A 26,784-nucleotide genomic window follows, 5' to 3' on the forward strand; every position below is an offset into this window, starting at 1 on the left:
TAAATATTCAACATGTTTTCACCCCCCCAGCCGCGAGGAGAAGTCAGGCGGTGGCTACGTGGTGGTGGACCCAGTGCTGCGTGCCGGAGCTGACGACCACCCCGTCCATCTGGATTGTATCACCATCCAGACCTACTTGTCCAAATGCCTCGGACACCTGGATGACTGGCCAGATAGACTGAGGGTGGCTAAGGAGTCTGGTGAGAGAGCAGGGGACAGGGGTCCACCCTTATGCAAGCCTGCCTTTACCTGTAGTGTCCTTTTGAAGGCTGTCTAGTCTGTGTAGGGCTTTATTTGTTCCAACCCCGGACTTTAATACCCGATTCAATTGATCAACAACTAAATTAGGTGGGTCAGGTGTGTAATGCCTGCACACACGGCGGTCTTCCAGGATCAAGAGTGAAGAATACTATTTTAGTGCATTGTCTCACCTGGAATTTTGAATCCCATGTAATCACAATGAACAGGGTTAGTCTAATTTCTTAGGTCACGTATGGACAGCAGTGTAGTTCAAGGTCCCAAGCCAATGTTTACACAACATTTCACCTTGTCATTCTGCAATATCCCATTCTTGAAAGAGGGCTAGGTTAATCATCAACATGCTGGCGGGTTACAAAATGCATACATCTAGTAAGTGACAGAAGTAATATAAATGATGCCGTATGATATATGTGAATAAAGAACATTCAGCTAATTTCTTCGAATATGTCTTAAAATATCTTATAACATGTTATTTCTTATAGTACTCATTTATTACATTGTTGATTTTAAGATATTTTGTTTGTTTCCCAGGCTACAACATGATCCACTTTACGCCTCTGCAGACGCTCGGTAAATCCAGGTCCTGCTACTCCCTAGCTGACCAACTAAGCCTGAACCCAGAGTTTTCGCCACCGGGAAAGAACTACACCTGGACAGATGTGGGAGAGTTGGTGCAGAAACTGAAGAAAGAGTGGAACATGATCTGTATCACTGATGTGGTCTACAATCACACAGGTGTGCGTGTGTCGGGGGAGGGGCTTTACGTGTGTGTTTGCGGGAGAGCATGGACGTGTGTGTGGTGGTGGGATGGGCATGAACGTGGGTGTGGTGGTGGGATGGGGCATGAACGTGTGTGTGGTGGTGGGATGGGCATGAACGTGGATGTGGTGGTGGGATGGGGCTTGAACGTGGGTGTGGTGGTGGGATGGGGCATGAACGTGGGTGTGGTGGTGGGATGGGGCATGGACGTGTGTGTGGTGGTGGGATGGGGCATGAACGTGGGTGTGGTGGTGGGATGGGGCATGAACGTGGGTGTGGTGGTGGGATGGGGCATGGACGTGTGTGTGTGTGGTGGGATGGGGCATGAACGTGGTGGTGGTGGTGGGATGGGGCATGGACGTGGGTGTGGTGGTGGGACGGGGCATGAACGTGGGTGTGCGTCTCCCTCTCCTTGGTTGAACTACTAACTGCCCAGTAGATTACAGCAGTCTGTACAGCAGAGCAGTTAGTTCAGAGGAAAATAACCAGGGTTTGTCAGCGAGCCAGGCAGGTCTCACAATTCATAGTTTAGTAGTCACCCCTAAGAGTCCTCTACATGTACAACATTTATAAACTCCCACTCTAGGGAATGTAGGAAAATTATTTTCTTTTGGGGGGGGGGGGGTTTATCAGTATAGTGTCGTGTGTTGACTAAGTTGCCATAGCAGAACTCCTAATATCACAATGGGTGTGCATACTACATGCCTCTGACTGAATATAGACTAGAGAAAGGCCACTATTGAAAGGCCACAGTCGCAAAACAAATGGACCTAGGATCTAGTGCAAGCTTTAAAGATGAGTGCCGTGTTATAAATACCCTCCCTCGATAATTCTGCCATAACTTAGTTATGGGTGAACTTCAACCTAGCCACTGTGTGCAGCTCTGAAGTCAAGCTGTTGCATAGCAGTTCAGGCAGACACTATATGGAGTCTGTGTGACTAGCATGCTAAACTAAAAAGGGAGAATGAAATCATTGACTCATGCTCCAATTGATTAGATGTGTTTTGAATAGAACCTGCGTCAAAGGGACTCGTTGCCATTGGTTCAGAATTGGTTTCTTTTGTCCTAGTAGTTGAGTTGTTTTTCTATTGTCTACTTGTTCCTGTTTAGTGCAGTTACCCTATTTGGTTTGCAAGTTTATCTAATGAGGGTCATTTATTATAGTGCAATGTAGTTAGCCTGCTACAAAAAAACCTAGATAAGGCTTGGAGAGTATAAAGGCTTGAAAACAGAATTCTCTGGCCCAGGCCCAGTATTGTAAAAGGTTGAATGGTCAGAGAAACCTTATCTCCATGGCAGCTTAAAGGCCATGTGCTAGCTGACACCCAACCTGGGCTGGCTACTGGTCTGCTCTGTGTTAACCAATGGGTGTGCTCTGCTGTTACTTGCTGCAACATTAAGAAAACCTTTGTTAGTTTTCCCCTTTTCTGTCATAGTTGCTCATATCATAAGCAGGCACACACTATGGTTAGAATGCTTTTCGTACTCACAACCCGGGCTCGAATCTTACTTAATATTATTGACAGCTGTAATGGCTTCCGAAGGTGCTTCGAACAAGTATTAACTCTGGGGTGTGGAGACATATGCGATCAAGACAACTTTTACATTTTTGAAAATTCATTTGGAAACATTTCTATACTTTTTTACACTTTGAAACTGTGGAGTAGTTTGTGTACATTTGTTTTTTTTAAATGAAATGAATCCTCTTTTTTGGGGCTCCCGAGTGCCGCAGCGCTCTAAGGCACTGTATCTCAGTGCAAGATGCTTCACTACAGTTCCTGGTTCGAATCCAGGCTGTATCACATCCGGTCGTGATTGGGAGTCCCATAGGGCAGCGCACATTTGGCCCAGCGTCATCCGGGTTTGGCCGGGGTAGGCCGTCATTGTAAATAAGAATTTGTTCTTAACTGACTTGCCTAGTTAAATAAAGGTTAAATATATTTTTTAAATATATATATTTAATTTTAAGGCAGCAAAATGTGAAGACTGTGCAAGGGGTGTGTAGACTTTCACTATACACTGTACAACAGCCATTTTAGTCATATGCCCAACGATTATCCTACCACTGACAGAAGGTTAGCTTTTACATCATCAGGGAGTGTCTGCATAGGGAGAGTCCATTAACCTTTATTGACCTCTGTATTAACCGCTGTAATATTCCTTGGCAAAAGGCCTCAATGTCCTCCATAACATTTAGGATGTCTGTGTGGTAACTCTTGCATTGGCCCCTTTCCCTTCCATGTGCAGCCGCCAACAGCCCATGGATCAAGGAGCACCCTGAGTGTGGCCACAACCTGGTCAACTCCCCCCACCTGAGGCCAGCCTGGGTCCTGGACCAGGCCATATGGCACATGACTTGCAACATGGCTGATGCCAAGTACGCTGCTAACGGCCTTCCCGCCCAGGTCCAGAATGAGGGGCACCTGAATGTGAGTGTCTTAAGGTCACTTTCATAGCTAGGTTTGCAACATTCCCAGAAACCTTCCTAAAATTCAAACATTTTCTGAAAATCCTCAAACTGGGAACTTAAGGAAAGTTTATGGGATTTTGTAACCCTCTGGGTCCAGAGTTTTTCCTGGTCATGCCATGATGTGGTCAGGAAAAACTCAGGGCCTTACACATATCACCTTATTCGGTTTGTCTTGATGAAATTGTGAGCTCCGTTTGTGAAGAGCTGAACCTTGAACCGTTTATATGTGTATTTTTCTCTCTCAGGCAATCCGCGATGTTCTGTGGGGGCAGATCTTCCCCAAGATCAAGCTGTGGGAGTTCTTCCAGGTCAGAATCGAAAGCGCTGTGGAGGAGTTCAGGGACCTGCTCGCAGATGGTGAGAGCATTCAACTGAGCGCTGTACTGTTCTGTTCTGTCTTTCTGTTCATGACATCTGCTGTTCATTATAATAACTGGGATGTATTCAGAAAGAACCAAACAGAAGCAAAGAGGCCGAAACAGGGAGGGACTTGTCCAATAAGAAACTCTCCCTTTCGTTGCAAAAAGTTTTCCGGCGTGCACTCATGAATACACCTCTGTGTTATAAACCCCTAATGCCAGTGGGTTATGCGAAAGAGTAACCGTCTCCCCTTCTCATGAGCTCCACCTGTCCAAACAGTGACCGTGTATGGATTCGCACGAGAAGTAGATCCAAGTCACAGTCAAACAGGCACCTACCTCCACCTCAATGAGAGTTTGTCCATGTCTGATGTGAAACAAAAGGAGTCACTAAAAAAGAAAAAGCACATAAATGGGATTTTTTGTTGTTGTTGAATTTATCATGATCCAATTTTTATTTTAAGATGAATTTTGGCAGCTACAGTACATGCTACCTAATCCACCACCCTTGTCAATCAGACAAATGATGTGTGTTGGTATTGATTCATTAATTGAATGGGTTGTGGTATTATGTGGTTGTAATCAGGAGAGAAACCAGACCAGAAGAAGACTGGGGGTAAACAGGGACTGAAGATCATTCAGGACCCCAAGTTCATACGCTTCGGAAACGAAGTGGACATGGACTCTGCCCTGGAGACCTTTGTGCCTCACAGGTAAGTACATTGAAATTCCAATTTCCTCAATGCTTTAGTTTGCAATTGACCCCAACCCTGGTGCGTGTTTGGTACTTTATAAATGTGTGTGCTGTCTAGTTCAGCAGTGTTAAACCTATTTTGCCCCATGGGACACATTTAGTCTTCAACGAGGTACGGAGGGCCGCACAATGTTTTTCAAATATTTCCTTGCCGTCAAAATGTGCAGAAAACAGTCCTCTAGCTATAGTTTTTGGAATTTTCAATGCTCCCTGACTGTCGAGCTTTTGTTAGGGTGACTGTATAAATGTAGGTCCGTTATCACGTCGACTCAGTTTCCATTTGGTTTTAGTCATTTCAATGTAGATTGAGGTTGTAAAAAACAACAATGAAAAAAAAAAAAAAGAAGAAGGGTTTTAGTCAAACCACCGCGTTGATTAGGATCCGGCCCGCGGGCCTTATGTTTGACACCTCAGACTCTAGTTACTTGGATTGACAACGTTGATGATCCTGACTTTACATCAGTTCATTGAGTGGATTCTCGAATCAACCCCCAAATCTAAAACCAAGTCTCATTCTGCACATGTCAATCCATTTCCCTGTCCAGCCACAGTACACAAGCCATTCTGGAGGCCTGTAACAGGCTGTGGGGGAGACTGGAGGAGATCAATAAAGAGCAGTACCAGCAGATGATACACCACCAGGAGAAGGTAGGTACCCCCCCCCCTCGCCCACCATCAGTAGCTTTGATATGCTCCATATGCATGTCTGGATAATGTAGTCTATACATTTTACAATTCTTTGTTCTGCTTCTTTTTTTCTACTCAGGCCACGGACTGCATTGTGGGAAATGTAGTTTATGAGCGCCTTGCTGACCATGGACCCAAACTGGGCCCTGTCACCAGGAAAGACCCTATTGTTCCCAGGTAGGCCAGTGGTCGGGTCGGGGGAACTGCAGTGGGGTCGTAAAAAAAAATATATATATATATAGCTAAATTCTGGTTGAAAATATGGTGTCATCGCTGAAAAAGTTTGACTACCACTGAGGTAGGCTGTGTGCTGACTGTATGTATATGTTAAAATGCTTCATGACCTAGTTTATTTCACTCACATTAATATAGAAAACTGCTTTAGGAACAAGGTCGACAGTATTATGACTGTCATGTTAAAGAGGCAGATTAACTTTATTGAAATCTCGGCAGTGAATAAAAAAAGTTCCATCCGTGACATAAGAGATTATATCATGCTAAACTTCTTTCAACAGGAGTTCCCTCCTCAGGGCCGAAGCAGTAATGCACATGCAAATACAATCCTTTGTTTTCACGTTTCATTATGGTTCCAAGTCAATAAATATGTGTGTTTACAGATACTTTACCTTTCCGTTCGAGGAGAAGAGCCTGGAGGATGACCTGAAGATGATGGACCAGCCAGACAAGGCCTGTCACTTCCTGGCTCACAACGGCTGGGTGATGGGAGACGACCCTCTGAGAAACTTTGCCGAGCCTGGTTTGCACTTTTTATTTGACATTCATTCACTTCTCCCAAATTGTGCACGGCTGGCACTTAGGGCAGCAACAAAAGTATCTCCACTTCTGGCAGTCTTTGGCCGACTTATCCACTGTTTCCCCAGCTCTGCTGATGTTGGTGCTTAGTACATTTGTTTTTACATTATAATCATTTAAAAAGATGCTCTTATCCAGATCAACTTAGAATGTGTGCTTTCAGTCAAGGAAGATGATAATACCTTACACTCACTTATTTCATCAGGCCAAAGATCAGTGTGTCTATGGGCCAATGGCACCCAAACAGTCTGGAGATGCATGATCCAGTCACTCAACTGCTATCTTACCATGTGTCGCCCAAGTGATATAGATAAATGCTTAGTTTAGACTTCAGAGAGTCACTCGGGGGGGCTCCCGAGTGGCTCAGCGGTCTAAGGCACTGCATCTCAGTGCTAGAGGCGTCACTACAGACCCTGGTTTGATCCTGGGCTGTATCACAACCGGCCGTGATTGGGAGTCCCATAGGGTCTGTGCACAATTGGCCCAGCGTGGTTAGGGTTTGGCCTGGGTAGGCCATCATTGTAAATAAGAATTTGTTATTAACTGACTTGCCTAGTTACATTTTTTTTAAATTAAGCTGGAAATAGCAATGCCATTCCAGTGGTAACCTGATCATTCCACAAGGGGGAGCCAGTGTGATGTAAATATCATTCCCAGTGTTACTAAAGACCCAGTCCCTGAGAGTGTCAAGAAACGAATGCCTCTTCGTCTTTCCAGGCTCCAACGTGTACATCAGGAGAGAGCTGATCTGCTGGGGCGACAGCGTCAAGCTTCGCTATGGCGACAAGCCCGACGACTGCCCCTACTTGTGGGCCCACATGCGGAAGTACACAGAGATCACAGCCAAGCACTTCGCTGGGGTCCGCCTGGACAACTGTCACTCCACCCCCCTGCACGTGGCTGAGGTACGTTCCATTTAGTCTGAGCCATTTTAGTTTGTTATTACAATCCGTGTAGGCCATACCATACCCCTCTCTATTAAACACATAGCGTTACTGCATGTAAGTATCTTCCAAGGTAACAATTGATACACTTGATGTATGAATAAAGTTAGTGATCATTTGCTGTAAAGGGACGAAACAATGTCATTACTGAAACCACTCTCCTTCCGTAGCACATGCTGGCAGCAGCCAGGGTGGTCAGGCCCAACCTGTATGTGATCGCGGAGCTCTTTACGGGCAGCGAGCTCATTGACAATGTGTTTGTTAACCGCCTGGGGATAACCAGTCTTGTCAGAGGTACCCGGATGTTAACATGTAGTAGACAAAGCACTGGAGTGGTGGGGTGTTAACCCTAGGTTACACTTTATTTGACATATCTGGTGTTTACTTACTAACATTGAAAATGTGTATTTAAACCACGTCATAATTACATTTTGCATAGTCTGTTACCTGTTTCTTCAATGTAAGTACCAGAAAGTATCGTTGGTTACCACATCATTTTCGAGTAAACGCCAAGTACCATATTAGGACTGTAAAATAAAGTGTTACCAAAAATGTTTTGTTTTGGCATGACACTAAATCTCTGTTTTTGTCTCTTTCTGCATGTCTCTCTCACTACATCTCTTACTCCCATTTACAACCCTTCATTCATCATTCCTGATACTTCCCATACTATTGCTCTGTCTGATTAACATTTTTGCATTAAACATATCACCTGTCGTTTACTTCCTGGTCTAAACACCTCATTAACCTTTTGACCTTTATAATTGGTTGTTCTCCTCACCCCTTTGTCGGTTCTCTTCTCATTTTCTGTCTCTTTGTTTGGTCTCTGTTTTGGGTTTTGTCATGTTTTCTTTTGCATTTTGACCCCCCCATCCATCACTCCTCCATACTAACCTCCTCTCCTGCTTAACTTTGCCACCTCCCTGCATTTCTACTTCATCTTCCCTATCCCTCGTCCTTTCTCTCTCTCCCTCCCTCCCTCAACCTAACCCTATACCCTCTCTCTGTGATATAACCCCTTGTTGACTGGCCTGTGGATGTGGACATGTAGTACATGTTGGACGTGGCTCGTGTGGCGATGCCCAGTCTGTATGTGGTGGCTGAGCTTTTCACGGGCAGCGAGGACCTGGACAATGTCTTTGTAAATAAGCTAGGCATTACCTCACTCATCAGAGGTAGGACTACACACCACTAGTCTGGTCCCAGATCTGGTTTGGTCAGCCTTGCCAACTCCTTTGGTCGTTGTCATGAATGACCATAGGAGTTGGTGAGACACCACAAACAGATCTGAGACCAGGTTAATGCATCACTGCATCTTTGAAGAAAAAATGGCATCAACGGGCATTCTCGAGTCCTGCATGTTGGCATCGTATGTGATTGAAAAGACGACAAAGTAGTACAGTGGTATAACTGTACATCCCTTCTTCCCTCTCTTTCCCTCTACCTGGTCCCTCCAGAGGCAATGAGTGCAGGGGACAGTCACGAGGAGGGCAGGCTGGTGTACAGGTACGGAGGGGAGCCCGTCGGAGCCTTTGTCCAGCCCAGCCTCCGGCCCTTGGTGCCCAGCATCGCCCACGCCATGTTCCTGGATGTCACCCACGACAACGAGTGCCCCATCCAGGTACCTTATTCTTTAGCGCCTTATTTAGGTAGCCTATTCTTGAGTTTCACTATTCAGGTACAGCACAGCATTATAGTGGCCATTGCTAGTTAATTGCTGTAAACATATCTCGGCAATGTTTCAGACTAGCTAGCATACTACTTAAAATGAAGCCAATATCCTGGCCATGCATTCTAAGTGATATGCTAGTATGTACATTGAAACATATTGTTAAACGATATAGGGGCTTCACACTGTTCAGAACCTGGTTGATTTCAGTATGAACTTTGGGTTTAAATCCAGTGCTATATGAAACTCCAGTGAGGCAGGGGGAGCTGTCTCCCTGTTCACAAAAATGGGAACATTGCCCCCCCCCCAGTAAAAAAAAGAAGAAGAAAAATGGAGATATCCACAAACCTGGTTGTGTCAATTCCTTTCGTTGTTGTCTATGTTCCAGCTCCGCTCTGCGTACGACTCGCTCCCCAGCTCTGCCATCGTCTCAATGGCCTGCTGTTGCTCTGGCAGCACCAGGGGATACGATGAGATGGTGCCCCACCAGGTAACACACATACGCACTCACACTTTTTCTCGGTCATAACAGTATAATGACTTTTGTCTTGATATTTGCATATGTTAATTGCATATACACCACTGTAGCATCACTATATATATTTCAAATCTCTTTAAAGAGTCATTTAGAAAAATGTAATCTTCATATTCATCATCTCCAGTATGTGAAAATGGTGTGTTTCTATGTTTAGTAGTAAAACAAATAGAGAATGATAAGTGTTTCCAATGACATCATCAACCAATTAGTAGACAATTATTAAGCAATTAGTAGGCAATACCTACTCACAATTGGTCAAAATCACACAATGCACACCGATGGTGTCGTTGGAAACACTTACCTTCCTCTATTTGTTTTTACTACAAAACATAGAAACGTGCTATTTTCACATAAGGTTGATGTTGGGGTGGTGCTGGAGATGAAAAATTGTGAAGTTTCCCTTTAAGTATAAAGCCAAAGGAAAGTTTAGAATTATAGTAGGTACTATAGTAGTATTGTACAGTAAATAGCCATGGAGAATGAATGACTAAGCTCTTCAGTAACCATCTCCTCTGCGTGCCTGTAGATCTCAGTGGTGAAGGAGGAGCGTTTCTACCCCAAGTGGAACCCTGACGCCAAGGCCTCGTCCCCCGGTGAGGTCAACCTGAAGACGGGTATTATCGCCGGCAAGCTGGCCCTCAACAAAATGCACCAGGATCTGGCCTCCAAGGGCTTTAACCAGGTGGGTGTGTGGAGGAGTAAACGAAAACTAAAATGAAAACGAATCATGAAAAAACGAGTTAGTAAACTGAAATTAAATAATTAGCAGACAAAAATCGAATGGGGTTTTCAAGCATTTTCCCCCCTCTAATTGGGTTGTCAGGCTTCTGAATCTAGCGTGGTGACTCAGCGAGATGACATTGTCATGAACGGCACCGCAGATGTTGGTCGCGCTCCCCTGCTTAGACATTGCATGCATCAATAAATGGTTTCGTGCCACGTCATCGACTGTGCACTCGGGCACCAGATTGCTATAACATGTCAGTCGTGTTCCTCTGCTCAGACATTTCTAACGCATGCCAGATCTTACAACTCCTGGATAAGTATTTTACGTATCAGTTAACCACTTTATGTTATAGCAGTCTGGTGTCCGACTGCAAGGTCGATGACGTGGCCCGCAACCATTGGATGATGCATGCGACGTCTGAGCAGAGAAACACACCCATTGAGATGAGCGCGATGCAAGACTTTGCAAGACTTATGGCTACACTCGAAATGGCCACCAGTCCACCCATTATGCCTTTATTGACTTGAATGTATCAGGCTCCCGAGTGGTGCAGCGGTCTAAGGCACTGCTTCTCAGTGCTAGAGGCGTCACTACAGACCCTGGTTCGATTCCAGGCTATGACACAACCGGCCGTGATCAGTAGTCCCATAGGGCGGCGCACAATTGGCCCAGCGTCGTCCGGGTTTGGCCCGGGGGTAGGCCGTCATTATAAATAAGAAGTTGTTCTTAACTGACTTGCCTAGTTAAATAAAATCAAAATGGGGATCCTCGTTCTATTCATTATATTTCTATGGCAGCACATGCAGTCAGGAGTGAAGGAGAGGATAAAATGTGCGTCTTTTTTGCTATTCGAACGGTTATTACATTGAGCTCGGTCATTTGGTTGGCCAATTACCATCAACAAAAATTCCATGACCGTCACAGCCCTACGTTAAACCTAACCTAACCAATCACATAACTCATCACCTTATGTATTACTGCACTACAGTAGCATGAAGTGACATCCCCAAAAACAGAAACTATACTGCACATAAATGGCTGTTAGCCTCCCACACACAGGTTACTTTTTGTCCCCAACATTGAAACGAAATCATATAAAAACTAAAAATGCCTCCCAAAAAACAGGTTTGTTATTTTATTTAAGTTTACTTAATAGTTTTTTCATGATTAGTTTTAGTTTCCGTTTACTATAATATCCTTGGTGAATGTATAAATGTATTTGCATGATATGAGTTGTGTAACAATGCTTGTTATTTCCTCTGTTCCCTTCCTAGGTGTACGTGGACCAGGTGGACGAGGACGTTGTGGCGGTGACGCGTCACTGTCCCAGCACACACCAGTCTGTGGTCGCCGTATGTCGCACTGCCTTCCACAACCCCAAACACCACCAGTACAGGAAGGAGGTTCCACCCATGTTCATCCCTGGTAAGATGCTTCACTGTTACCATAAACAGGACACTGCCCTCAGAATGGGCCATCCATAGAAATACAATAATACTAGGTTCTATGTCATTCATCTTCATAACTTTAGAATGTGCTGATAATGGCAGACATCTTGGTCAGGGATCAGTTCCGAACCAGTATTGTTGGAACAAATGACAGGAGATGACTTGAGAACACTACAGACCTGGATGCATTTTAACACAATCAACATAGTCTCTCTCCATCTCCAGGTAAAATTAATGAGGTGGTTCTCGAGGCGCGTGTCATCGACAGGCAAGCCGGCACCTACAAGAAATGTGAGAAGTACATTAACGGCATGCCGGAGTACACTGTGGAGATTAAGGAGCACATCCAGGTAACGTGACGCCGGGGAACGTGGGTAATTACAGTTGTTTAGGCCCCCTGTCACAATGGGCTTGAGATGTAAAGTCTTTCCTCTCAAACAAAACAAATCCATTCTCAGACTGGGTCTTGATAAACAAGCTGCTTCAGGGGCATCCGGTTACGTTTCACAAGCTGGTATAGTGTCTGTATTCTGTCTGGCTTGTTTCTGAGTTTCCATTGAATGCCATTTAGTTTACATAGCTATTTACTCAGTGTTATCTGCTTCGCTAAATGTACTTTTTGCTTTTTAGTTAAAGTAAAACATTTGGTAATGATTAATGCCATGTTTTTGCAATGATTTACACTAGATGACTAACAGGTGCTGCTTTTTTGAAGACACCATCTTGGTACTCCTCCGTTGTATTTTTATTTTATTTTGGAAGCTATATAAATAGATTTTTTAAATTTTAACTAGACAAGTCAGTTAAGAACAAATTCTTATTTACAATGACGGCCTACCGGGGAACAGTGGGTTAACTGCCTTGTTCGGGGGCAGAATGACAGATTTTTACCTCGTCAGCTCGGGGATTCGATCTAGCAACCTTTCGGTTACTGGCCCAACGCTCTAACCACTAGGCTACCTGCTGCCCCCATTCTATTACAGACGCCTTAATGCATATTTTTGTATTAAATTATGTTAGCTAAACATTAACATGTCAAATGAAAAGATATACACAAAAATGTACCTTAAAGCATAATTGTTTTGTATAAAAAAAAGTACAAGTTCTAATTTGACTGTCCCCACTACTACAACAACAAAATACATAAATACATGTCATTTTGTCCTCAAAACATTTGATTTCAATGCTGTAGAATTCCATTCACTCTTATGGAGTTCTGCTTCTTCTGGGGAGTGCCAATATCGCCAAACGGTGGCTTCAAAGCGTCTCACTGGTCAATACTTAGCATCAGCAATCCAGTGTTTATGGACATAATTGATATAGGCCAGCAAAAGCCAATTCAGAATTGTCCTCAACGCTCCTCTCAGTACCCCATTGTGGACCTTGATACTGTTTTGTGTGGTAGTGAAACACGACCATGGTCTTCTGTGTCCCCTGTCACCCCAGCTGAAGGACAGTGGCGTTGTGAAACATGCAGGCGTGACGTCTAAGGGCAGCAGTGAGTTTGTCCAGGAGATCGTCTTCGAGCGCCTCACCCCCGGCAGCGTCATCGCCTTCAGGTTAGAGGTCATGATGAGCAGCCCAATATACCCACACATTGAATAGAATTTAAAAGTCTACTGTAAAACACACACAAATGTTAGTGAGGGGTGGGGATGTTCTTTGGCCAGTTTGGCCTCATATTGTCTACTCACAGCTCACAGGTAATGCTGTTAACTCTTCACCCCTTCGATAGCTCAGTTGGTAGAGCGTTGGACTGTATAATAGCAGTGATCTGTAGGTCGCTGGTTCAAATCTGTCTTGAAGGAAGAAACCTTTTGGCCTGAGAAATCTCTTCAGCATTGCAGACTGTATGTCTCCTAGCCTGGTCCCAGATCTGTTTATGCTGTTTTGACAACTTCTATGTTCATGTCAGGCCAATGGCACAAACAGATCTGGGACCAGGCAATATGTTTCCCTCTGAGATGTGTCGTTTCCCTCATCAGGGTGAGTCTGGATCCCAGGGCCCAAGAGCTGGTGGGAGTCATCAGACATCACCTGATCCAATTCAGCCCAAAGTACAAGCTTGGCAGTCTGCCCGACCAGCACACACCAACCATACTGGAGACACCCCTGGCACAGTGAGTATACATCGCACAAAGACAAGCTTGCACACACACACGCGCCCACACACAAATGTTCCGCTACACACACACACACACGCCGCTTTGCAAACACACCTTTTGCAAGCACACCATGTCTATTGGAAAAGTGCTGAAAAGGTATAGTACAGATATTGTATCTTAATTTGATCATGTTGCAGGAGAACTTTCCTGCAATGCAGGGAATTAAAAACGTGTATTGTATTTGAAGTTTAAAAAGGCTTCTGAAGTTTGTATTTTCCACTTTGAAATTTCAGACTTGATTTTCCCTCACGAAAAATGTATCAACCCGTACCAAAAATGTACATTGATTATAATCCGCATAATAATTGACATGTCCTGTTGCTGCGGGATTATTTTCCTGCTGTAGCAAACTTGCTCAAATTAAAATCCTACATCTGTATGTTTTTTTTTAATGATGGTCATATATTTGTATTGTGAGGAATTGATCAACACACTGATCAACACACTGATCAACATGGAACTCTGTAGTCTCCAGTTGTGCCCAGTAAGGTGAGCGTGTGTTGTAATGTTACGTGACCCTGCCCTCTATCCCCATGCAGGATCATGTCTAAGCTGACCCTGCCCTCTATCCCCATGCAGGATCATGTCTAAGCTGACCCTGCCCTCTATCCCCATGCAGGATCATGTCTAAGCTGACCCTGCCCTCTATCCCCATGCAGGATCATGTCTAAGCTGACCCTGCCCTCTATCCCCATGCAGGATCATGTCTAAGCTGACCCTGCCCTCTATCCCCATGCAGGATCATGTCTAAGCTGACCCTGCCCTCTATCCCCATGCAGGATCATGTCTAAGCTGACCCTGCCCTCTATCCCCATGCAGGATCATGTCTAAGCTGACCCTGCCCTCTATCCCCATGCAGGATCATGTCTAAGCTGACCCTGCCCTCTATCCCCATGCAGGATCATGTCTAAGCTGACCCTGCCCTCTATCCCCATGCAGGATCATGTCTAAGCTGACCCTGCCCTCTATCCCCATGCAGGATCATGTCTAAGCTGACCCTGCCCTCTATCCCCATGCAGGATCATGTCTAAGCTGACCCTGCCCTCTATCCCCATGCAGGATCATGTCTAAGCTGACCCTGCCCTCTATCCCCATGCAGGATCATGTCTAAGCTGACCCTGCCCTCTATCCCCATGCAGGATCATGTCTAAGCTGACCCTGGCCTCTATCCCCATGCAGGATCATGTCTAAGCTGACCCTGGCCTCTATCCCCATGCAGGATCATGTCTAAGCTGACCCTGGCCTCTATCCCCATGCAGGATCATGTCTAAGCTGACCCTGGCCTCTATCCCCATGCAGGATCATGTCTAAGCTGACCCTGGCCTCTATCCCCATGCAGGATCATGTCTAAGCTGACCCTGGCCTCTATCCCCATGCAGGATCATGTCTAAGCTGACCCTGGCCTCTATCCCCATGCAGGATCATGTCTAAGCTGACCCTGGCCTCTATCCCCATGCAGGATCATGTCTAAGCTGACCCTGCCCTCTATCCCCATGCAGGATCATGTCTAAGCTGACCCTGGCCTCTATCCCCATGCAGGATCATGTCTAAGCTGACCCTGGCCGACATGAACACGCTGCTGTTCCGCTGTGACTCTGAGGAGCAGGAGGAAGGAGGAGGCTGCTACAACATTCCCTCCTGGACTAGCTTCAAGTACGGTGGCCTGCAAGGTACAGTGCAGTTCACACAGAGGTGGGGTCCAGTCAGCACCAGGGTTGGGGTCAATTTCCCATTTTAATTCAGTCAATTCAGTGTAAATTGAAATCGAAATGAGAATTTTACGGTTTACTTCCTGAATTGACTGATTTTGAAAGTGAATTGATCCCAACCCTGGTCAGCGCACATTGTGGAAGTTGCCCCTAACCACTGATACTGGGTCAGATATTTTTCCACCCCCCATGGTTACGGTTAGGATTTGGGTTGGTAAGCTGATCCTAGATCTGTGCATACGAGCATCTGTACACATGAGAATATTGTTGAATGAAACTGGACATAGACATTAAAAATCTGATTCATTGTTTTGATACAGGTTTGATGTCAGTGATGGCGGACATTCGTCCCAAGAACGACCTGGGCCACCCGGTGTGTGACAACCTGAGACAGGGTGACTGGATGATTGACTACGTCAGCAACAGGCTGGTGTCCCGCGGTGGCGCTTTAGGAGAGGTGAGCACGGTTTGAGTGACAGTAATTCAAACCTAATGAATCCCTCTTGATTTTCTATAAGGCCTTATGACAAAGTAGACGATCTGATGAACTTGGTAATAACGATGCTAAATAGAAGGGAATCCATCCTACAACTCTGCCCATCTAAGGTCCAAGACCTGAGTTTTAAATCTACCAGTGTGGTAGCAGTAAGATGAGGATTCACTCACTGTCACCATTTTCCATGGTCGTCATTTTCAAGGTTGGTGTTTTTCATATAGCATGTGTTGTGCGAAACGTTTCCAGGTGGGGAAGTGGCTGAAAGGGATGTTCCACTATCTGAAGCACATCCCTCGCTACCTCATCCCCTGCTACTTTGACGCCATCCTAGTGGGAGCCTACACCACGGCTCTGGACATCACCTTCAACAAGATGTCCAGGTATGTCCCCACAGAAACAACCCTGGAAATGTTTCTCACACACGCAACATACAGTCAGAAAATGATGCAATAGAACAATTGGAAGATACTTCAATTAGATGTAGTATTTCATGTTAAAAAGGCCCTGCACCTTTAAGGGTGTGCCCGAAAACCTTATTTACATTATTTTTGCAACTTATGTGTTTTTCTGCACAACAGTTTTAATGTAAAACAACGTTTTTTCTCTGTGTTTCTCTCTTGTTCAGTTTTGTCCAGAACGGCTCCACCTTTGTCAAACTGCTGGCTCTGGGCTCGGTCCAGATGTGTGGTGTTGGCAGTTTCCCGGCTCTGCCCCCCTTGTCCCTGGCGCTACCCGACGTCCCCTACCGCCTCAACAAGGACACCGGCAAGAAGGAGCAGTGCTGCGTCTCCCTGGCCGCAGGTCTGCCTAGCAACAACTCATGTCTATTCTACTACTGTGAACAGTGGTCGGACGCCACCCAAATACCTCATGTTTTTCTGTTGTCCTGGAAACGAATGATAATAATCATCATGCTGGACTACATTGAGTAGCCAAATAACTGGTGTTTAGAAGTCTACTGGTAATCATTAAAACAGCCTGTCGTTGTCGCCTGGTATTTTACTGAAACCACGGCTTTCAGCTTCAGTTCATGGTCAGTTCAGTAGCTAGCAGCTGATAAAGTCCTCTTTGTATCTCTGTACCATTTGAGAATTGGTGTTTGAATTTCAGCTGTGTTCGAACATCTGCTTCCTTTATTCATCTCTACCGTCCTGTTTCACAGGTCTGCCTCACTTCTCCTCTGGAATCTTCCGCTGCTGGGGCCGTGACACCTTTATCGCTCTGCGTGGACTCATGCTGGTCACTGGTCGTCACCTGGAGGCTAGGTGACTGTGCCCCGTACTGCACTAGTATCCAGATGGAACTTCTTAGGTATCATTTGATACAATTGTATATGTTAATTCAATGTTTATTTTCCTGAACAGAAACATCATCCTGGCGTTTGCAGGCACCCTGAGACACGGTCTTATCCCCAACCTGTTGGGCGAGGGCATCGGTGCACGCTACAACTGCCGTGACGCAGTGTGGTGGTGGCTGCAGTGCATCCAAGACTACTGTACCCTGGTGCCCGAGGGCACTGCCATCCTCCACTGCCCCGTGGTCAGGATGTACCCCCATGACGACTCCGAGCCCCACGCCCCTGGCACTCCGGTAGGTCACAGCAATGCACATACCGTACACACACATTTTCTTAATCTCTCTCTCTCTCTCTCACACACTCCCACATGGACACATGTAGACATACACACTCACACATTTAGACACCCACACTCACACATATAGACACCCACACTCACACATGTAGACACCCACACTCACACATTTAGACACCCACACTCACACATGTAGACATACACACTCACACATGTAGACACCCACTCACACATGTAGACACCCACTCACACGTGTAGACACCCACTCACACATGTAGACACCCACTCACACGTGTAGACACCCACACTCACACATTTAGACACCCACTCACACATGTAGACACCCACACTCACACATTTAGACACCCACTCACACGTGTAGACACCCACACTCACACATGTAGACACCCACACTCACACATTTAGACACCCACACTCACACGTGTAGACACCCACACTCACACATGTAGACACCCACACTCACACATTTAGACACCCACACTCACACATGTAGACATACACACTCACACATGTAGACACCCACTCACACATGTAGACACCCACTCACACGTGTAGACACCCACTCACACATGTAGACACCCACTCACACGTGTAGACACCCACACTCACACATTTAGACACCCACTCACACATGTAGACACCCACACTCACACATTTAGACACCCACTCACACGTGTAGACACCCACACTCACACATGTAGACACCCACACTCACACATTTAGACACCCACACTCACACGTGTAGACACCCACTCACACATGTAGACACCCACTCACACATGTAGACACCCACACACACACATGTAGACACCCACACTCACACGTGTAGACACCCACACTCACACGTGTAGACACCCACACTCACACATGTAGACACCCACTCACACGTGTAGACACCCACACACACACATGTAGACACCCACACTCACACGTGTAGACACCCACACTCACACATGTAGACACCCACTCACACATGTAGACACCCACACTCACACGTGTAGACACCCACACTCACACGGGTAGACACCCACTCACACATTTAGACACCCACACACACACATGTAGACACCCACACTCACACATTTAGACTCCCACACTCACACGTGTAGACACCCACTCACACACATGTAGACACCCACACTCACACATTTAGACACCCACTCACACATGTAGACACCCACTCACACATGTAGACACCCACACTCACACATGTAGACACCCACTCACACATGTAGACACCCACACACACACATTTAGACACCCACTCACACATGTAGACACCCACACACACATGTAGACACCCACACACACACATTTAGACACCCACACACACGTGTAGACACCCACTCACACATGTAGACACCCACTCACACATGTAGACACCCACTCACACATGTAGACACCCACACACACACATTTAGACACCCACTCACACATGTAGACACCCACTCACACATTTAGACACCCACACACACATGTAGACACCCACTCACACATGTAGACACCCACACACACACATTTAGACACCCACTCACACATGTAGACACCCACTCACACATGTAGACACCCACTCACACATGTAGACACCCACACACACACATTTAGACACCCACTCACACATGTAGACACCCACTCACACATGTAGACACCCACTCACACATGTAGACACCCACACACACATTTAGACACCCACACTCACACATGTAGACACCCACACACACACATTTAGACACCCACTCACACATGTAGACACCCACACTCACACATGTAGACACCCACTCACACATGTAGACACCCACACACACACACGTGTAGACACCCACTCACACGTGTAGACACCCACACTCACACATGTAGACACCCACACTCACACATTTAGACACCCACTCACACCTGTAGACACCCACTCACACATGTAGACACCCACACACACACACGTGTAGACACCCACACACACACACGTGTAGACACCCACACACACACACACGTGTAGACACCCACTCACACATGTAGACAACCCACTCACACATGTAGACACCCACACACACACACGTGTAGACACCCACACTCACACGTGTAGACACCCACACTCACACATGTAGACACCCACACACACACACGTGTAGACACCCACACACACACGTGTAGACACCCACACTCACACGTGTAGACACCCACACTCACACGTGTAGACACCCACACTCACACATGTAGACACCCACACACACATGTAGACACCCACACACACACACGTGTAGACACCCACACTCACACGTGTAGACACCCACACACACACATGTAGACACCCACTCACACGTGTAGACACACACTCACACATGTAGACACCCACTCACACATGTAGACACCCACACACACATGTAGACACCCACTCACACGTGTAGACACCCACACTCACACATGTAGACACCCACTCACACGTGTAGACACCCACACTCACACATTTAGACACCCACTCACACGTGTAGACACCCACACTCACACATGTAGACACCCACTCACACATGTAGACACCCACTCACACGTGTAGACACCCACACTCACACGTGTAGACACCCACACTCACACATTTAGACACCCACTCACACGTGTAGACACCCACACTCACACATTTAGACACCCACTCACACATGTAGACACCCACACTCACACATTTAGACACCCACTCACACGTGTAGACACCCACACACACACATGTAGACACCCACACTCACACGTGTAGACACCCACACTCACACATGTAGACACCCACTCACACATGTAGACACCCACACTCACACGTGTAGACACCCACTCACACATTTAGACACCCACACACAGACATGTAGACACCCACACACACACACATGTAGACACCCACACTCACACATTTAGACACCCACACTCACACATTTAGACACCCACTTACACATGTAGACATCCACACTCACACATGTAGACACCCACACTCACACATGTAGACACCCACTCACACATGTAGACACCCACTCACACATGTAGACACCCACTCACACGTGTAGACACCCACACACACACGTGTAGACACCCACACTCACACATGTAGACACCCACACTCACACATGTAGACACCCACTCACACATGTAGACACCCACTCACACATGTAGACACCCACTCACACATGTAGACACCCACACACACACATGTAGACACCCACACACACATGTAGACACCCACTCACACGTGTAGACACCCACTCACACACATGTAGACACCCACACTCACACGTGTAGACACCCACTCACACATGTAGACACCCACACACACACATGTAGACACCCACACTCACACATGTAGACACCCACTCACACATGTAGACACCCACACTCACACGTGTAGACACCCACTCACACATTTAGACACCCACACACACACATGTAGACACCCACACACACACATGTAGACACCCACACACACACATGTAGACACCCACACTCACACATTTAGACACCCACACTCACACATTTAGACACCCACTCACACATGTAGACATCCACACTCACACATGTAGACACCCACACTCACACGTGTAGACACCCACTCACACACATGTAGACACCCACTCACACATGTAGACACCCACTCACACATGTAGACACCCACACTCACACATGTAGACACCCACTCACACATGTAGACACCCACACACACACATTTAGACACCCACTCACACATGTAGACACCCACACACACATGTAGACACCCACACACACACATTTAGACACCCACACACACGTGTAGACACCCACACACACATGTAGACACCCACTCACACATGTAGACACCCAAACACACACATTTAGACACCCACTCACACATGTAGACACCCACTCACACATGTAGACACCCACTCACACATGTAGACACCCACACACACACATTTAGACACCCACTCACACATGTAGACACCCACTCACACATGTAGACACCCACACAAACATGTAGACACCCACACACACATTTAGACACCCACACTCACACATGTAGACACCCACACACACACATTTAGACACCCACTCACACATGTAGACACCCACACTCACACATGTAGACACCCACTCACACATGTAGACACCCACACTCACACGTGTAGACACCCACACTCACACGGGTAGACACCCACTCACACATTTAGACACCCACACACACACATGTAGACACCCACACTCACACATTTAGACTCCCACACTCACACGTGTAGACACCCACACTCACACATGTAGACACCCACTCACACATGTAGACACCCACACTCACACGTGTAGACACCCACACTCACACGGGTAGACACCCACTCACACATTTAGACACCCACACACACACATGTAGACACCCACACTCACACATTTAGACTCCCACACTCACACGTGTAGACACCCACTCACACACATGTAGACACCCACACTCACACATTTAGACACCCACTCACACATGTAGACACCCACTCACACATGTAGACACCCACACTCACACATGTAGACACCCACTCACACATGTAGACACCCACACACACACATTTAGACACCCACTCACACATGTAGACACCCACACACACATGTAGACACCCACACACACACATTTAGACACCCACACACACGTGTAGACACCCACTCACACATGTAGACACCCACTCACACATGTAGACACCCACTCACACATGTAGACACCCACACACACACATTTAGACACCCACTCACACATGTAGACACCCACTCACACATTTAGACACCCACACACACATGTAGACACCCACTCACACATGTAGACACCCACACACACACATTTAGACACCCACTCACACATGTAGACACCCACTCACACATGTAGACACCCACTCACACATGTAGACACCCACACACACACATTTAGACACCCACTCACACATGTAGACACCCACTCACACATGTAGACACCCACTCACACATGTAGACACCCACACACACATTTAGACACCCACACTCACACATGTAGACACCCACACACACACATTTAGACACCCACTCACACATGTAGACACCCACACTCACACATGTAGACACCCACTCACACATGTAGACACCCACACACACACACGTGTAGACACCCACTCACACGTGTAGACACCCACACTCACACATGTAGACACCCACACTCACACATTTAGACACCCACTCACACCTGTAGACACCCACTCACACATGTAGACACCCACACACACACACGTGTAGACACCCACACACACACACGTGTAGACACCCACACACACACACACGTGTAGACACCCACACTCACACGTGTAGACACCCACTCACACATGTAGACAACCCACTCACACATGTAGACACCCACACACACACACGTGTAGACACCCACACTCACACGTGTAGACACCCACACTCACACATGTAGACACCCACACACACACACGTGTAGACACCCACACACACACGTGTAGACACCCACACTCACACGTGTAGACACCCACACTCACACGTGTAGACACCCACACTCACACATGTAGACACCCACACACACATGTAGACACCCACACACACACACGTGTAGACACCCACACTCACACGTGTAGACACCCACACACACACATGTAGACACCCACTCACACGTGTAGACACACACTCACACATGTAGACACCCACTCACACATGTAGACACCCACACACACATGTAGACACCCACTCACACGTGTAGACACCCACACTCACACATGTAGACACCCACTCACACGTGTAGACACCCACACTCACACATTTAGACACCCACTCACACGTGTAGACACCCACACTCACACATGTAGACACCCACTCACACATGTAGACACCCACTCACACGTGTAGACACCCACACTCACACGTGTAGACACCCACACTCACACATTTAGACACCCACTCACACGTGTAGACACCCACACTCACACATTTAGACACCCACTCACACATGTAGACACCCACACTCACACATTTAGACACCCACTCACACGTGTAGACACCCACACACACACATGTAGACACCCACACTCACACGTGTAGACACCCACACTCACACATGTAGACACCCACTCACACATGTAGACACCCACACTCACACGTGTAGACACCCACTCACACATTTAGACACCCACACACAGACATGTAGACACCCACACACACACACATGTAGACACCCACACTCACACATTTAGACACCCACACTCACACATTTAGACACCCACTTACACATGTAGACATCCACACTCACACATGTAGACACCCACACTCACACATGTAGACACCCACTCACACATGTAGACACCCACACTCACACGTGTAGACACCCACTCACACATTTAGACACCCACACACAGACATGTAGACACCCACACACACACACATGTAGACACCCACACTCACACATTTAGACACCCACACTCACACATTTAGACACCCACTTACACATGTAGACATCCACACTCACACATGTAGACACCCACACTCACACATGTAGACACCCACTCACACATGTAGACACCCACTCACACATGTAGACACCCACTCACACGTGTAGACACCCACACACACACGTGTAGACACCCACACTCACACATGTAGACACCCACACTCACACATGTAGACACCCACTCACACATGTAGACACCCACTCACACATGTAGACACCCACTCACACATGTAGACACCCACACACACACATGTAGACACCCACACACACATGTAGACACCCACTCACACGTGTAGACACCCACTCACACACATGTAGACACCCACACTCACACGTGTAGACACCCACTCACACATGTAGACACCCACACACACACATGTAGACACCCACACTCACACATGTAGACACCCACTCACACATGTAGACACCCACACTCACACGTGTAGACACCCACTCACACATTTAGACACCCACACACAGACATGTAGACACCCACACACACACACATGTAGACACCCACACTCACACATTTAGACACCCACACTCACACATTTAGACACCCACTTACACATGTAGACATCCACACTCACACATGTAGACACCCACACTCACACATGTAGACACCCACTCACACATGTAGACACCCACTCACACATGTAGACACCCACTCACACGTGTAGACACCCACACACACACGTGTAGACACCCACACTCACACATGTAGACACCCACACTCACACATGTAGACACCCACTCACACATGTAGACACCCACTCACACATGTAGACACCCACTCACACATGTAGACACCCACACACACACATGTAGACACCCACACACACATGTAGACACCCACTCACACGTGTAGACACCCACTCACACACATGTAGACACCCACACTCACACGTGTAGACACCCACTCACACATGTAGACACCCACACACACACATGTAGACACCCACACTCACACATGTAGACACCCACTCACACATGTAGACACCCACACTCACACGTGTAGACACCCACTCACACATTTAGACACCCACACACACACATGTAGACACCCACACACACACATGTAGACACCCACACACACACATGTAGACACCCACACTCACACATTTAGACACCCACACTCACACATTTAGACACCCACTCACACATGTAGACATCCACACTCACACATGTAGACACCCACACTCACACGTGTAGACACCCACTCACACACATGTAGACACCCACTCACACATGTAGACACCCACTCACACATGTAGACACCCACACTCACACATGTAGACACCCACTCACACATGTAGACACCCACACACACACATTTAGACACCCACTCACACATGTAGACACCCACACACACATGTAGACACCCACACACACACATTTAGACACCCACACACACGTGTAGACACCCACTCACACATGTAGACACCCACTCACACATGTAGACACCCACTCACACATGTAGACACCCACACACACACATTTAGACACCCACTCACACATGTAGACACCCACTCACACATGTAGACACCCACTCACACATTTAGACACCCACACACACATGTAGACACCCACTCACACATGTAGACACCCAAACACACACATTTAGACACCCACTCACACATGTAGACACCCACTCACACATGTAGACACCCACTCACACATGTAGACACCCACACACACACATTTAGACACCCACTCACACATGTAGACACCCACTCACACATGTAGACACCCACACAAACATGTAGACACCCACACACACATTTAGACACCCACACTCACACATGTAGACACCCACACACACACATTTAGACACCCACTCACACATGTAGACACCCACACTCACACATGTAGACACCCACTCACACATGTAGACACCCACACACACACACGTGTAGACACCCACTCACACGTGTAGACACCCACACTCACACATGTAGACACCCACACTCACACATTTAGACACCCACTCACACGTGTAGACACCCACTCACACGTGTAGACACCCACACACACACACGTGTAGACACCCACACACACACACACGTGTAGACACCCACACACACACACACGTGTAGACACCCACTCACACATGTAGACACCCACTCACACATGTAGACACCCACTCACACATGTAGACACCCACACACACACACGTGTAGACACCCACACTCACACGTGTAGACACCCACACTCACACATGTAGACACCCACACACACATGTAGACACCCACACACACACACGTGTAGACACCAACACTCACACGTGTAGACACCCACACTCACACGTGTAGACTCCCACACTCACACATGTAGACACCCACACACACATGTAGACACCCACACACACACACGTGTAGACACCCACACTCACACGTGTAGACACCCACACACACACATGTAGACACCCACTCACACGTGTAGACACCCACTCACACATGTAGACACCCACACACACACACGTGTAGACACCCACACACACACACGTGTAGACACCCACACACACACACACGTGTAGACACCCACACTCACACGTGTAGACACCCACTCACACATGTAGACAACCCACTCACACATGTAGACACCCACACACACACACGTGTAGACACCCACACTCACACGTGTAGACACCCACACTCACACATGTAGACACCCACACACACACACGTGTAGACACCCACACACACACGTGTAGACACCCACACTCACACGTGTAGACACCCACACTCACACGTGTAGACACCCACACTCACACATGTAGACACCCACACACACATGTAGACACCCACACACACACACGTGTAGACACCCACACTCACACGTGTAGACACCCACACTCACACGTGTAGACACCCACACACACGTGTAGACACACACTCACACA

The 26,784-nt window shown here is 47.1% G+C and overlaps 1 protein-coding gene and 1 non-coding gene across 4 annotated transcripts in view; both read left to right on the forward strand.

Moving 5' to 3' along the window:
* The window catches only part of LOC129814265 (glycogen debranching enzyme-like), a 101,370-nt gene that overhangs the window by 12,677 nt on the left and 61,909 nt on the right, over positions 1–26,784 (forward strand). For 2 of the 3 annotated variants that reach the window (XM_055867277.1, XM_055867279.1), the window contains exons 4-26: positions 31–200; positions 793–996; positions 3,269–3,450; positions 3,737–3,848; positions 4,437–4,563; positions 5,150–5,252; positions 5,371–5,468; positions 5,909–6,048; positions 6,822–7,009; positions 8,100–8,223; positions 8,506–8,669; positions 9,106–9,207; positions 9,782–9,937; positions 11,257–11,407; positions 11,656–11,780; positions 12,877–12,989; positions 13,416–13,550; positions 15,135–15,265; positions 15,625–15,761; positions 16,047–16,180; positions 16,426–16,601; positions 16,963–17,065; positions 17,165–17,390. In XM_055867277.1, coding sequence (XP_055723252.1) covers positions 31–200; positions 793–996; positions 3,269–3,450; positions 3,737–3,848; positions 4,437–4,563; positions 5,150–5,252; positions 5,371–5,468; positions 5,909–6,048; positions 6,822–7,009; positions 8,100–8,223; positions 8,506–8,669; positions 9,106–9,207; positions 9,782–9,937; positions 11,257–11,407; positions 11,656–11,780; positions 12,877–12,989; positions 13,416–13,550; positions 15,135–15,265; positions 15,625–15,761; positions 16,047–16,180; positions 16,426–16,601; positions 16,963–17,065; positions 17,165–17,390 — 3,301 coding nt within the window. Of the gene's footprint in view, positions 1–30; positions 201–792; positions 997–3,268; positions 3,451–3,736; positions 3,849–4,436; positions 4,564–5,149; positions 5,253–5,370; positions 5,469–5,908; positions 6,049–6,821; positions 7,010–7,218; positions 7,343–8,099; positions 8,224–8,505; positions 8,670–9,105; positions 9,208–9,781; positions 9,938–11,256; positions 11,408–11,655; positions 11,781–12,876; positions 12,990–13,415; positions 13,551–15,134; positions 15,266–15,624; positions 15,762–16,046; positions 16,181–16,425; positions 16,602–16,962; positions 17,066–17,164; positions 17,391–26,784 lie in introns of all 3 variants that reach the window. The other variant, XM_055867278.1, reaches the window with a different exon arrangement.
* Positions 4,100–4,233, forward strand: LOC129814638 (small nucleolar RNA SNORA75). Its single transcript, XR_008753348.1, has one exon. It is a non-coding gene; the product is annotated as a small nucleolar RNA SNORA75 (small nucleolar RNA).

This window comes from Salvelinus fontinalis, chromosome 17, assembly GCF_029448725.1.
Source record: "Salvelinus fontinalis isolate EN_2023a chromosome 17, ASM2944872v1, whole genome shotgun sequence".
Classification (NCBI taxonomy): domain Eukaryota; kingdom Metazoa; phylum Chordata; class Actinopteri; order Salmoniformes; family Salmonidae; genus Salvelinus; species Salvelinus fontinalis.